The 13,220-nt window shown below is 45.5% G+C and overlaps 1 protein-coding gene across 1 annotated transcript in view; it reads left to right on the top strand.

Moving 5' to 3' along the window:
* TMEM132C (transmembrane protein 132C) overlaps window positions 1-8,289 on the top strand; it is a 443,620-nt gene extending 435,331 nt beyond the window's left edge. Inside the window, exon 9 of the mRNA XM_069558655.1 lies at window positions 5,445-8,289. Coding sequence (XP_069414756.1) covers window positions 5,445-6,629 — 1,185 coding nt within the window. The 3' untranslated portion in view covers window positions 6,630-8,289. The remainder of the gene's footprint in view (window positions 1-5,444) is intronic.
* The last annotated feature ends 4,931 nt before the right edge of the window (window positions 8,290-13,220 follow it).

Here is a 13,220-nt window from a genome sequence, read left to right as displayed (position 1 = left end):
CTTCCATTTTTAAGGACTTCTCTGGTGGTCCAGTGATTAAGACTCTACACTTTGACTGAAAGGGATACAGGTTCAATCCCTGGTTGGAGAACTAAGATCCCACATGCCAAGCTGCATAGCCAAAAAAATAAATAAGTAAGCCTCCATTTTTTAAAAATGAAAAGTTCTTTGTAAAAACAAGTTTGTTTTTTTTTTTTTTAAAGAGAAACATTTTGGCTGCACCCTATGGCATGTGGGATCTTAATTCCCCTACCAGGGAGAGAACCCACACAGCGTGCATTGGAAGGCAGAGTTTGCACCACCAAGGATGTCCTCAGGAGCCTTCATTTTTATTATTGGCACTTGTCCTCAATTCTGGAAACTGTCCAGCCATTAATCCTTTGACTTTTGAAGTTCTCCCATATTCTTTCCTTCTGTAACTCTTAACAGAAGACTGTTGGTCATTCTCTTCCTCATTTCTTCAACCATCCTTTTCCATGCTTCATCAATTTATGTTTCTGAGGTTACATTCTGGGTGAATTTCTGGACTCAGTTTCCCAGTAACTAATTCCCACTAACTAATTCTCTCCTCAACCATGTCTAATCTGCTATTCAGACTGAGTAATGAATTTCAACCAGAAGATTTTTCACATCTAGAAGTTCTGTTTGGTTCTTTCCACAGCTCCCTGTTCTCTTTTCCAGTCTTTCCCACGAGTAGTTTTTACTCTTTGTAACTCCCTTTAACTGTTGTCTTTCATTAACTAGTTTTTGTTATTGGTTTGTTTTATTTTGATTGTCCTTGTCTTCTGATCTTTGTATGTGAATTTTTTATGATTCTCTCTCATGGTAGTGCCTTCTTTTGTAGGGATTGTTTTTTCTTTTTTTTTTTCTTGGGCACTTTTTGAGCCATGGTTGCTTTGCTCTATGTGGTTCCTGAGAAATTCTTGTACATTTTTGTATGTGTGTGAGTCTAGCTTCAAGTTAACATCTTTGCTTGCAGCTCCTGCAGCATCAGATGCTATAACTTCAGACACCACACCCAGTTATGGGGAAGGGATGGGGTTCTGATTTCCAGGGAGGCATTTTCCCACCCCGTGCTCAGAGCAGAAATGAGCATATTTGCTGTGTCTCTGATCCAGTGGGTAGGATTTCTCATCTCCCTATGTGGAGAGGAAACCTAACTTTATGTTAAAGGTCTCATGCCCATCTGACACTTGCCCAGGTGGGTATCAACATCCCAGCCACTGGCTGATGAGTCTTCTGAATAGTTCTACACCCCCTCAAGCAATCTCAGTAACAGTTACCTATGTGTATCACTGTAGTATGCCTTCTTTTTTAATTTCTGGTTCCTAGGAATTTGCATCTCTTATTTGTATTTTTTTGTAGAAGGCGATGGCACCCCACTCCAGTACTCTAGCCTGGAAAATCCCATGGAAGGAGGAGCCTGCTAGGCTGCAGTCCATGGGGTCGCTAAGAGTCGGACACAACTGAGCGACTTCACTTTCACTTTTCACTTTCATGCATTAGAGAAGGAAATGGCAACCCACTCCAGTGTTCTTGCCTGGAGAATCCCAGGGACGGGGGAGCCTGGTGGGCTGCCATCTCTGGGGTCGCACAGAGTCTGACATGACTGAAGTGACTTAGCAGCAGCAGCATTTGTATTTTTTACCTAGTTTTTGCCTTGATTCATAGACCTAACATTCCAGGTTCCTGTGCAATATTGCTCTTTACAGCATCAGACCTTGCTTCTATCACCAGTCACATCCACAACTGGGTATTGTTTTTGCTTTGGCTCCATCCCTTCATTCTTTCTGGAGTTATTTCTCCACTGATCTCCAGTAGCATATTGGGCACCTACCGACCTGGGGAGTTCCTCTTTCAGTATCCTATCATTTTGTCTCTTCATACTCTTCATGGGGTTCTCAAGGCAAGAATACTGAAGTGGTTTGCCATTCCCTTCTCCAGTGGACCACATTCTGTCTCTTGATGAAAGTGAAAGAGGAGAGTGAAAAAGTTGGCTTAAAGCTCAACATTCAGAAAACTAAGATCATGGCATCTGATCCCATCACTTCATGGGAAATAGATTGGGAAGCAGTGGAAACAGTGTCAGACTTTATTTTGGGGGCTCCAAAATCACTGCAGATGCTGATTGCAGCCATGAAATTAAAAGACACTTACTCCTTGTAAGGAAAGTCATGATCAACCTAGAGAGCATATTCAAAAGGAGAGACATTACTTTTCCAACAAAGGTCCGTCTAGTCAAGGCTATGGTTTTTCCAGTAGTCATGTATGGATGTGAGAGTTGGACTGTGAAGAAAGCTGAGTGCTGAAGAATTGATGCTTTTGAACTGTGGTGTTGGAGAAGACTCTTGAGAGTCCCTTGGACTGCAAGGAGATCCAACCAGTCCATTCTGAAGGAGATCAGTCCTGGGTGTTCTTTGGAAGGAATGATGCTAAAGCTGAAACTCCAGTACTTTGGCCACCTCATGCGAAGAGCTGACTCATTGGAAAAGACTCTGATGCTGGGAGGGATTGGGGGCAGGAGGAGAAGGGGATGACAGAGGATGAGATGGCTGGATGGCATCACCGACTCGATGGACATGAGTTTGAGTGAACTCCGGGAGTTGGTGAAGGACAGGGAGGCCTGGCGTGCTGCGGTTTACGGGGTCGCAAAGAGTCGGACACAACTGAGCAACTGAACTGAACTGAACCTACTTTTTAACTAGTTTATACTCAGCCATCTGCTGAGTATGACATTCTCTGTTGTTGTCACATGCTCCTAAGAGTCTTTCTCTCTCTCTATGTCAACTTTCTTTCTCCTGTGCTGGTCTCAGATTCCAGCAGATTGCTTAAGATTGCAACCACTTAAGTGGTTGCAGAAGGGCCACTCTCCATTCCAAGCTTGCATCCCAACTCAGTAGTCCCAGAGGAAATAAAATTCTTCTCTAATTTCAGCAAAAGCCCAGAGATCACATCCCATTGGCTGGTTTGGATCATGTGCTCCTTCCTGAGCCAATCACTGGGATCACAGTAGTGGAATGTTGTGATTGGCCAGACCTTGAACACATGCTCACTTCTGGAACTGGAGGCTGGGGTCCATCCCACCCATGCTCCTTGGACTCCGAATGGAGGAAAGACATGGGTCTGAAAGGAAAATTAGTGTCCTAGCTCCCATCAGAAAGGAGGAATGGAAACTGGATGGGCCAAATAGATGTTCATCTCAGAACCTTTAGGTACTTAAGTCCTCTACACGTGAACCTTCAAGTTTTAAACTTTCAAAGATGCAAACGTGTGTTTGCATGTCCAATCACATACCTTAGTTCACGTGTCTGGTGTCCATTGTCACATGTGTGCATCCTCTACAAGGGGTTGTGCTTTTGTGTGCTTTACTGTGCCCTACTGTATACAGCAGTGCAGTATCTTTATTTCAAGCCCAGGATGTCTGGAAGCAAGTGCAAAAGCAGCAGTGATGTAGCTGGTACCGTACTATACTTTTCAAGTTCCTGTACTGTGAAGTTAAAAATGTTTTCCTTATTTTTTGTGATTGCTTGCTTTTTATGTATTATTTGTGTGAAAAGTATTATAAACCTATCACAGTACAGTAGTATATAGCCAATTGTGTTTGTTGGGTACCTAGGCTAAATTTGTTGGACTTATGAACAAATTCACTCTTGGGACTGAACTTGTTTGTATGTAGGGGACTTACTGTATTCACCTTCCCACTTTCAGTTGGGGGAAACTGAGGCCCAGAAGAACTGATTTAAAGAAAGTTGTTCCCAGGGAAGCAATGGATCCGTGCATTTAATTCAAAACTCCCACTTCAAACTCTGTGCCTTTTGTCATAGGGTCCAGCGGCCAGAATTAGAAGAAACACTGCTCCTTTACCCATAGCAGACCCCTGGAGTTCCATCAGCTCTTCCCAACCATAAGATCACTGCCCCTTTCCTTCCCTACTCTGCTTCTTGCTTCTCCTTCATAACAGCCAGTAGATTGTCCAATAGGAGTTATCCTAGTCATTTCACAGCCAGTACCCACCCATCTCTCTCCTGATCTCCAATCACCTTCTTTCCTCCCTATCATTAAACCAAACATTAAAAGTAAAACTTAGCACGTCAAACTTATGCAGAACTAACACCCCAGCCCAGCTCCAGTAAACATCCCAGCCTGCCATGATAAACAGTTGTGTATTGCTTTTTTTAAATTAATTTTTATTGGAGTATAGTTGCTTTACAATGTTGTGTTAGTTTCTGCTGTACAGCAAAGTGAATCAGCTCTATGTATACATATATCACCTCTCTTTTGGATTTCCTTCCCATTTAGGTCACCACAGAGCACTGAGTAGAGTTTCCTGAGCTATACAGTAGGTTCTCATTAGTTAAACTGCTGTGTATTGTTTATTATCTGTCAATTTTCTAAAGACTACTCAGTGCTGGCACGTGGCCTGACACAGAAGAGGCTTTTAATACATGTCCCTGGAATGACCAGATGAATGAAAATTAGACCACTCAGGGCCTGTTCTTAGAGGACTGGGAAGAATTCCAGACACAACACAATTGTCTCCTGTAGTCCCTGGCCTGGTCAGTGACCTCAGAGTCAAAGGCAGCCAGGAAACTAACTAGCAACCATGGTTAAGACTCAAGACAAACTGCCTGGATTCAACCCCAACTCTGTCAGTTAGCTCTGCAAACTTGGGCAAGCCTTGGGTCCTTACCATGTTTCAATCTACTCACCTGCAGAATGAGAAATATGGATAATAGAATCTACCTTGTACAATGATGGGAAGATTAAACGAGTTGCTAATGAAAATGACTTAGAACAGGGGCTGGTACCCAGGAATCACTATGGACATCTTAGCTACCATCACTCCCATGGTAGGTGGAATAATGGTACACCAAAGATTGCCACATCTAATTCCTAGACCCTGTGAATAAGTCACCTTATGTATCAAAAGGGACTTTGCAGTGGTGGTTAAGGATCTTGAGATGAAAAGGTTACCATGGATTATGCAGAGAATGGAATACACTGAACTCAGTGTCATCACAAGGATTCTGATGAGAAGGAAAGCTGGTGCATCAGAGTGAGGGGCAGGAAATGTGAAGGCTCCAAGGACACGCTCAAGTGAAGTCTTCCTTAATAAATGTAATGGAGCCTTAATTCAGTGAGGGCTTTTTATGGGGTCTTTTCCCCCTGGTAAGGATTATGCTGGAGCTGTCATTGCCTATCTGCTTTTGTTCTTATTTCAATTAAGCTGTCTCTCAGATCTTGATATAAACTCTGGATGTTTTTTCTCCCAGCTTCATCCAACATCAGGTCTGGATTTTCAGTCCTGCCCCTGAGTGTTTGGGTTCTCCGTTAGGATTGGTAGGGGCAGGAGCGGGATGCAGGATCCTAAGAGAAGAGGCGTCTCCCCCATTCTCACCTCCTTCTATCCCCCGTGGATTTTCTAACTGCCTCTCTCCCCACAGGAAGCTGTGGTCAGCACTTGGCTCCAGTTCAGCGATGGCTCCGTGACGCCCCTGGACATCTACGACACCAAGGACTTCACCCTGACGGCCACCTCCCTGGACGAGGCCATTGTGTCCGTCCCCCAGCCCCGCTCGCCCAGGTGGCCCACTGTGATGGCCGAAGGCGAAGGCCAGGGACCCCTGGTTCGCGTGGACCTGACCATCGCAGAGGCCTGCCAAAAATCCAAACGCAAGAGCGTCCTGGCGGTCGGCGTGGGGAGCGTCAGGGTCAAGTTCGGGCAGAACGACGCCAACTCCAGCCCAGGTGTGGACTACGAGGAGGCTGAGATCAAGAACCACGCCAGCGACCGGCGGCAGAAGGCCCAGGAAGGACCCTTCTACGGCAGCTCCTCCGCGGAACGTGAGGAAGGGGTCCTCCGGAGGGGCAACCCCACGGCCAAGTCACTGCTGGACAACAAGGTGGGCAAGAACAGCCGGCTGGACGGGGGCCGGCTGGCGGGGGAGGGCCAGCTGCAGACCATCCCCATCGACTTCGCCAACTTCCCTGCGCAGGTGGACCTGCCCCAGGCGGGGGGCGGGCGCGGGGCCGGCGACCTGGTGCAGACTCCCCGCGGCCTGAGCGATCTGGAGATCGGCATGTATGCCCTCCTGGGGGTCTTCTGCCTGGCAATCCTCGTCTTCCTCATCAACTGCGCCACCTTCGCCCTCAAGTACAGGCACAAGCAGGTGCCCCTGGAAGGCCAGGCCTCCGTGACCCACTCGCATGACTGGGTATGGCTGGGCAATGAGGCAGAGCTCCTGGAGAACGTGGGTGATGGCTCTCCGCCGCAGGACGAGCACACGACCATCATAGACCGCGGGCCTGGGGCCTTTGAGGAGAGCAACCGCCTCCTGCTCAACGGAGGTTCCCAAAAGCAGGGGCAGAGCCAGATCCCCAGGCCGGCCGACTCGGGGGTCAAACAGGGCAGGGACCAGAAACACGAGCCCCTGCACTCGCCCACCTCCAAGAGGAAAAAGGTGAAATTCACCACCTTCACCACCATCCCCGCCGACGACGGCTGCCCCACCGTCAACTCCATCCTGGGTGGGACGGAGGAGGACATCAAATGGGTGTGCCAGGACGTGGGCGTGGGTGCCCCCAAAGAACTCAGAGACTATCTGGAGAAGTTCAAGGACAAAGTGTAGGCCCCTCTGGTCGAAGGACCAGCGCCTGGACGCCCTCCTTCAGCTCCACGGTAGAACTGGGACTCAGCAGAGACTCTTTGGGCCCCGTTTTCGAAACTATTCATAGTTGGAAGTTCTGAAGCCGGGAAGGGACAGTTTTGTGATCAGAGGTCGATGATGGCAGACCTTTCAAGTCGGCAGAAAAACACTCTGGGAACGGAGCTGATGGAGACATTTTAACTGTGCAAGGCCAAATTAGGAAGGTTATTTTATGAGTCAAAATATAACCCAGACAAGCTACCAAAAAGTATTTGTTAAAAAAAAAAAGCAAAAAAAAAAAAAAAAGACAAATAAAAAGAGACAGAAGTAATCATCTGTTTATATTTCTAATAAAGGATCAAAAATATAAAACTAGGGCCTGCTTAGAGACATTTTCCATTTTAATTCAATTTTCTTTTTCCAAGGACAGCCTTTGACTGTCACCCTGGGCTTGGGGAGGAGACATTTCTGAATACGGGTTGTCTCTTGGGATAGACTGGAAGATTTTTACATCTTAATAATCTTTTCTTTTCCCATATTCTCTTTTTTCCCTTTTTTTCTTTTTGTGTCTTAGACTTATATTTGATTTATGCTTAATGTTTATTCCTGAGGATCAAATGATATATTTTCCTAAATTAAACAAGTTATATTCCTATACAACAGATAAATTTTTAGAAACAATGTCAGTTAATCCATTCTTTAAGTATTATGTTTGATGCTTTGCTTTATCCATCCAGCCTTGTTGATATCTGCTGGGTTTCTACAATTAGAGGGAGTTCTCAAAGCCTTTGTGGGGATGGGGGGAAGGTCACCTTCACCCTCCTCAGGGCCAAAAACAGTGGGTGGGACAGTGGCAGGGGCCAGTTGCACAGAGCCCAGCCAGGGACCCCTGACCCCTCAGTGACTCCATCAGTGGTGCCCTAGGGATACTTCTATCAGAAGAAGATGAGGTCAGAGCCACAATCTGGAATCTATCCACACCAGTAATCAGCGCCAACCTCAAAGGGTAGACCTGACCCAAGACACTGATATCATGAAATGAGCAAGGATCAAAAAAGTGCTGGAGGGCTTTTCTGTTGTTTTTCTCACTTTGTTGAGCAGGGCATACCAGCATAAAGGGAAAAGACAAAAATCTATGTTAGATTGTCAGTCAACTGTGGTTTTTTTAACAGCCTAATTGTGTAGCAGCACATTGCAAAATGCATTCATCCAAAGTGAAGCGTGATCCCATGGACAGTGGAGCCTGGCAGGCTATGGTCCATTGGGTCGCAGAGAGTCGGACAGTACCGAAGCGATTTAGCACACACAAAGAGAAGCCTATGAGGCAGAGAGAAACTAGGGTCATAAACCCTCAGAGTCCGGTCTGCCGGACTCTCAGCGTCTGCAGACGCTGGCGAGGAAGACTCCAGGCGGTCACGTGATCCTCTCAACATAGCGGTGCCTGCAGCTACTGGGGTTGCTTCCTGTTTTTATTTTTTTAATTACTAAAAGTGATAGCTAAGAAAGGGTCCTGGAAGCCTCATAACCTAGACTGGACCTTTTCAAAAGATATTTCTAGCACATATTATAGACAGTAAAAAGGAGCTATTTATTTATACCTGTGATGCCAATTGTCATTAAAACATTTTCCGTGGCTTGACAAGTCAGTGTCCTGTGGGCTGTCTCTTATTTCACTTAACTCCTATTACTATTTCTCCCCATCAAATGTACAACATGCTGAAGAAATAAACCTGTCTGCTAGGCTGGAAGGAAAACAATACTCTGTTTGTTGGCTTGTTTTCCTCTTGCTTTCTTGGCTGATCCAAGTAATTCCTCATAAGGAAACTTTCAGTCATCTGTCCGCTGTTATCTACTCCAGGGGTTCTCAACTGAACGTGCTCGGGATCACCAGGGGGAAATGTGCATTCCTCAAGAGTTCCAGAGTGATGCTGATACCGTTGGTCAGAGGTGCCCCACTTGTGAACTTCCAATTTACATCAAACATGAAAGAGAGCCTTGACATCGAACGGGAAACTGTGTTGAAACTCTCATCTGGGGGAAAGGTGTACTTTTATTCTAACCGGTCTTGCATTTATTGTTGCTTGAAGTTTCAGTGGGATTGTGGTGGCTGTTGGCTAGTTGAGGGAAGAGAAGATGAGGCTTTTTTTTTAATAGCTGTTTTTTTTTAATTTTTAAAAAATTGTGAATAACTTTTAAAGATTACTTTCTGTCTGCAATTATTACAAAATATTGGCTACATTCCCTGGTGGTGTACAGTATATCTTTATAGCTTATTTATACCCAATAGTTTGTACCTCCTAATCCCCTCCCCCTATTTTACCCTGTCCCACTTCCCTCTCCCCACAGGTAACTACTAGATTGTTCTCTCCAAGTCTGCTTCTTTTTTGTTTTATTCACTGGTTTGCTGTGTTTTTTTTTGATTCCACATGTAAGTGACATCATATGGTGTTTGTCCGTCTAACTTATTTCACTAAGCATAATACCCTCCAAGTCCATCCATGTTATTGCAGATGACAATATTTCACTCTTTTTCATCGCTGCATAGTATTCCATATATACTTTATCCATTTATCCACATCTTCTTCATCCATTCATCTGTTGATGGATACTTACATTGTGTGCATATTTTGGCAATTATGCGTAATGCTACTATGAACATTGGGGTTCACTCATCTTTTTAAATTAGTTTTTCTGTGTTTTTCAGATATAAAGCCAGGAGTGCAATAGCTAGGTTATAGGGTAGCTCTATTTTCAGTTTTTTGAGAAAACATACTAATAACAGCTTTATTGAGACATAATTCACATAACATGAAGTGGACTCATTTAGAGTATACAATTCAATGGGTTTTAGTATATTCACAGAGTGGCATCACATCAATTTTAGAAACTTTTCATCATCCACAAAAGAAGCTCCATACTCTTTAGATTCACTTCCCTTTCGCCCAGAACCAAATTCCCAGCCCCAGGCAACCACCAATCTACTCTCTGTCTTTATGGATTTGCCTGGGCTTTGGGGCTGGTGTCTATATCATTATGGGGGAGTCTGTGAGAAGCCAATGGAATTAATATGTTGTGAGTATTTCTTAATTGAGGCACCAGAAGAGTTCTATGCTCCCTCAGTGTGCCTGTACATATGCAACAAAAGAAAACAGCCTGCAAGATCTCTGTGGGAACCACATCCGCTCCTAAATCAAGCTCTCTGCCTAGCTAACTCACATTTTGCTTTTAAAAAACTCAGGCTTCACATAAAGAGAAAGAGGACTGTGGCTGAATCTAACGCTAGTTGCTTCATTTCTGCCCCAAGTTATACTCCGAAAGGTCCAGCTGCTGGCCTTGGGAAGATACCTCTGTGGTCCACTCAGTACGACTGAGTGACCCAGGTTCTGAGCACCCGAGTCAATGAGGATGGGTGGCACCTTCCTCCCTCAGGGAGCACCTGCTCTGGTGCCCGTAGAGCTGAGTCCATGGTGGGGACCAACGGATCCCATTGCCCCTGGAACTGTCCTGCTTTTAAAACTGGAATCTCATCAGAATAAATGGAGTATTTGGCTACTCTGGTCTACATTAGTGACTCCAACAATCATTAAAAATCTTCTGTTAATCATTTCAGGTGACCAGGGTCTCGTTGTATCAGACTAAACAACAACCGCGGATCTTTCAAGACTGTAGCATTCACTATAGTAAAAAAATCACATAGAAGTGGACCCTCACAGTTCAAACCCATGTTGTTGGAGGGTCAACTATAATATTTATCAGCATTAATTCTTATTATTGTCAATAATAAGTTATGGCAGTAATTTAAAAATATTAACAATAACTACAAGGAGAGTAATAATGAGACTCCATTTAACAAGTCTGGGGCAGACTCAGTGTTAGGCATCCTTAAATGTATGTTGTCATTCACTTACAATGACTCTCTGAGGCAGGTGTGTTACCCCTCCCCGCCATATTAGAGATGAGGAAACAGACTCAGACCATTCTTCTCAAGGTCAAGACTAGGGACTAGCCGAGCCAGGGCTCAAACCCAAGATCATGTCTCCAAAGACTGGTCTTAATTATTACACTAATACAAGCTTCACATATCTTTTCTTGTGTTAAAAATGTAATAAAACCGACAAAAAGAGTAATTCAAGGTCATGATACAAAATCCAGAAAAAGAAGAAAAGTAGAAGAAATGAAGAAAAAAGGCCTCTGGTCCCTCCTCCTAGAAATAAAAATTAATAGCTCATCTTTTACACATGCTGCAGTGTTTTTCCCCAAATGATGGACATGATTTTCCATAGTTTTATTCATATTTTGAAAGTATATCATTATCAATATGACTTTTAAACTATCTTTCTGATTTTAAAAGTAGCCCAAGAGTACTGTAAATCATTTGTAAAAATGACCCAGTTCACCCCTGTTGGAGCTTTGCTAATGTCCCGCTAAGATTTTTGCCCTCACATTTCTTTTTTCTTCCACAGTTGAGATCAAAGTGCAAATATTGATTTTTAAGTATAATTAACAGGAAAGTTTCCACAGCCCTCGATTGGAGGTGATCATGCTCCCAAGTGGGTGGAACAGACTGTGGGCTGCAGGAGAGGACCCCTCGGGGGAGAGGGAGATGGGGGACTAAAATCCAGCCCAGTCGTTACTTGTCTGTATGCTCCCACCTGGAGGAAAAGCTTCAGCTCTCCTTTGAACAAAAGCACCATTTGTTTCCAAGTGTACAGCCTCGGCTGCACTTTCCAAAAGGAAGCTGCACTTTACAACTTTCCCCAGAGGGCAAATCTGGAAGATGAGGTGAAAGGTGCTGAGGTTGGCCAGCTTGAATCAGTGAGTAGCCTGCTTTCTGGGCTTGCTCTTACAGAAGTGCTCTTCCGGACTTCCGTAGTGGCTCAGTGGTTAAGAATCTGCCTGCCAATGCAGGGGCTCGGATCCCATCTCTGGTCCGGGAAGATCCTGCATGCCTCGGGAAAGCTAAACCCATGTGCCGCAGCCACTGAAGGTCTCGATCCCTAGAAGCCCGTGCTCAGTGATAAGAAAAGCCACTGCGATGAGAAGCCCACACACCGCAACTGGAGAAGAGCCTGCATGCAGTAACAAAGAGCCAGTGAAACACAAAAATAAATACATAATTTTTTTAAGAAAATAGCTCTTCCATAGATAATAATGACACAAGTGGCCAGAAGCTCAAAAACCAGCTGTTTCAAGGCGTTGGAGAGCAACTGCGCTTGAGACAAGCTTGGACCTGGGACCTGAGACACTTTGCTGCAGTGTTTGCACCTGGACAAACAGTTTCTCGAGCAACAAAATACAAAGAAACTGTAAGGGACTAAAACTGACTGTGTGCATGTGCAGCTGGGGCAGATTATGGACCACAAGACACAAGAGACCAAAAAAATGCAACTGCCACTTCGGCAGAACCCAGAGCAAAAACAGGGTGTTGGGAGCAAAAGCAGGGTACTTCGTATGCCCCCTGCACTCAATACCACCTAAAGGGTGGGCAGACCACCGAGGCCACACCTCCAGCCTGACCTCTGAACACACCCCTACCCTCACCCCATGTAAGGAACCAGCTCACTCCCACCTTGGGAAGCTGGTGAGCAAGGAGCTTGTTGCTTATTCTCACTCCCTCCTGTTGTAGCAGGGGCCCCAATAAAGCCTTGTTTGAATTTCTTGTCTGGCCTCTGATCAATTTCTATTTAGTAAGAAGGCCAAGAACCCTGGTCTGTATCACAGGTTATCGAGAGAGGAGGCAAAGATCCCAGAGAAGGGGATTGGGTACTGAGGCTTGGCCCACGCTGGTCCCCGCACTGTCCCCTTGGGGTGTTATCTATGCATACTATGTTTCTCAGAGACTGCAGGAGATATGACATCCCAGAGTGTGCAGCAGGCTCACTGGGCTGAACTGACAAAAACTATATGCAGGACTTTGGAGGCAGCAGGGAACTGAGGGTCTGAATTTCCTGAGATAAGAAACTTGCAGGGAACTGAGCCTAGCGCACACTTTCCTCTTCAGGCCTTCTCTGGTTCTTCCACTGGACATGCGGTGGCTCACTAATAATAACCTGGCAGTGATGCAGGAGATGCAAGAGACGAGGGCTCAGTCCCTGGATGGGAGAGATCCTGGAGGAGAGCATGGCAACCCACTCCAGTACTCTTGCCTGGAGAATCCTATGGACACAGGAGCCTGGCAGGCTACAGTCCATAGGGTCACAAAGAGTCGGACACAACTGAAGCAACTTAGCATGCACACACCACTGGGCATGAAACTAAGAAAGCAAGATAGGGAGGCATTCAAGGCTAAGCTGTGACATGAGCGAGCTCCTGTAACTCTGGTTAAGGGTTGCCTTGCTAAAGCTGAAACTCCAGTACTTTGGCCACCTCCTGCGAAGAGCTGACTCATTGGAAAAGACTCTGATGGTGGGAGGGATTGGGGTCAGGAGGAGAAGGGGATGACAGATGATGAGATGGCTGGATGGCATCACTGATTCGACGGACGTGAGTCTGAGTGAACTCCGGGAGTTGGTGATGGACAGGGAGGCCTGGTGTACTGCAGTTCATGGGGTCGCAAAGAGTCGGACACGACTG

This window comes from Ovis canadensis, chromosome 17 (assembly GCF_042477335.2).
Source record: "Ovis canadensis isolate MfBH-ARS-UI-01 breed Bighorn chromosome 17, ARS-UI_OviCan_v2, whole genome shotgun sequence".
NCBI lineage: Eukaryota > Metazoa > Chordata > Mammalia > Artiodactyla > Bovidae > Ovis > Ovis canadensis.
The sequence above is the reverse complement of the archived record's forward strand: the minus strand, read 5'-3'. Positions and strand labels throughout refer to the sequence as shown.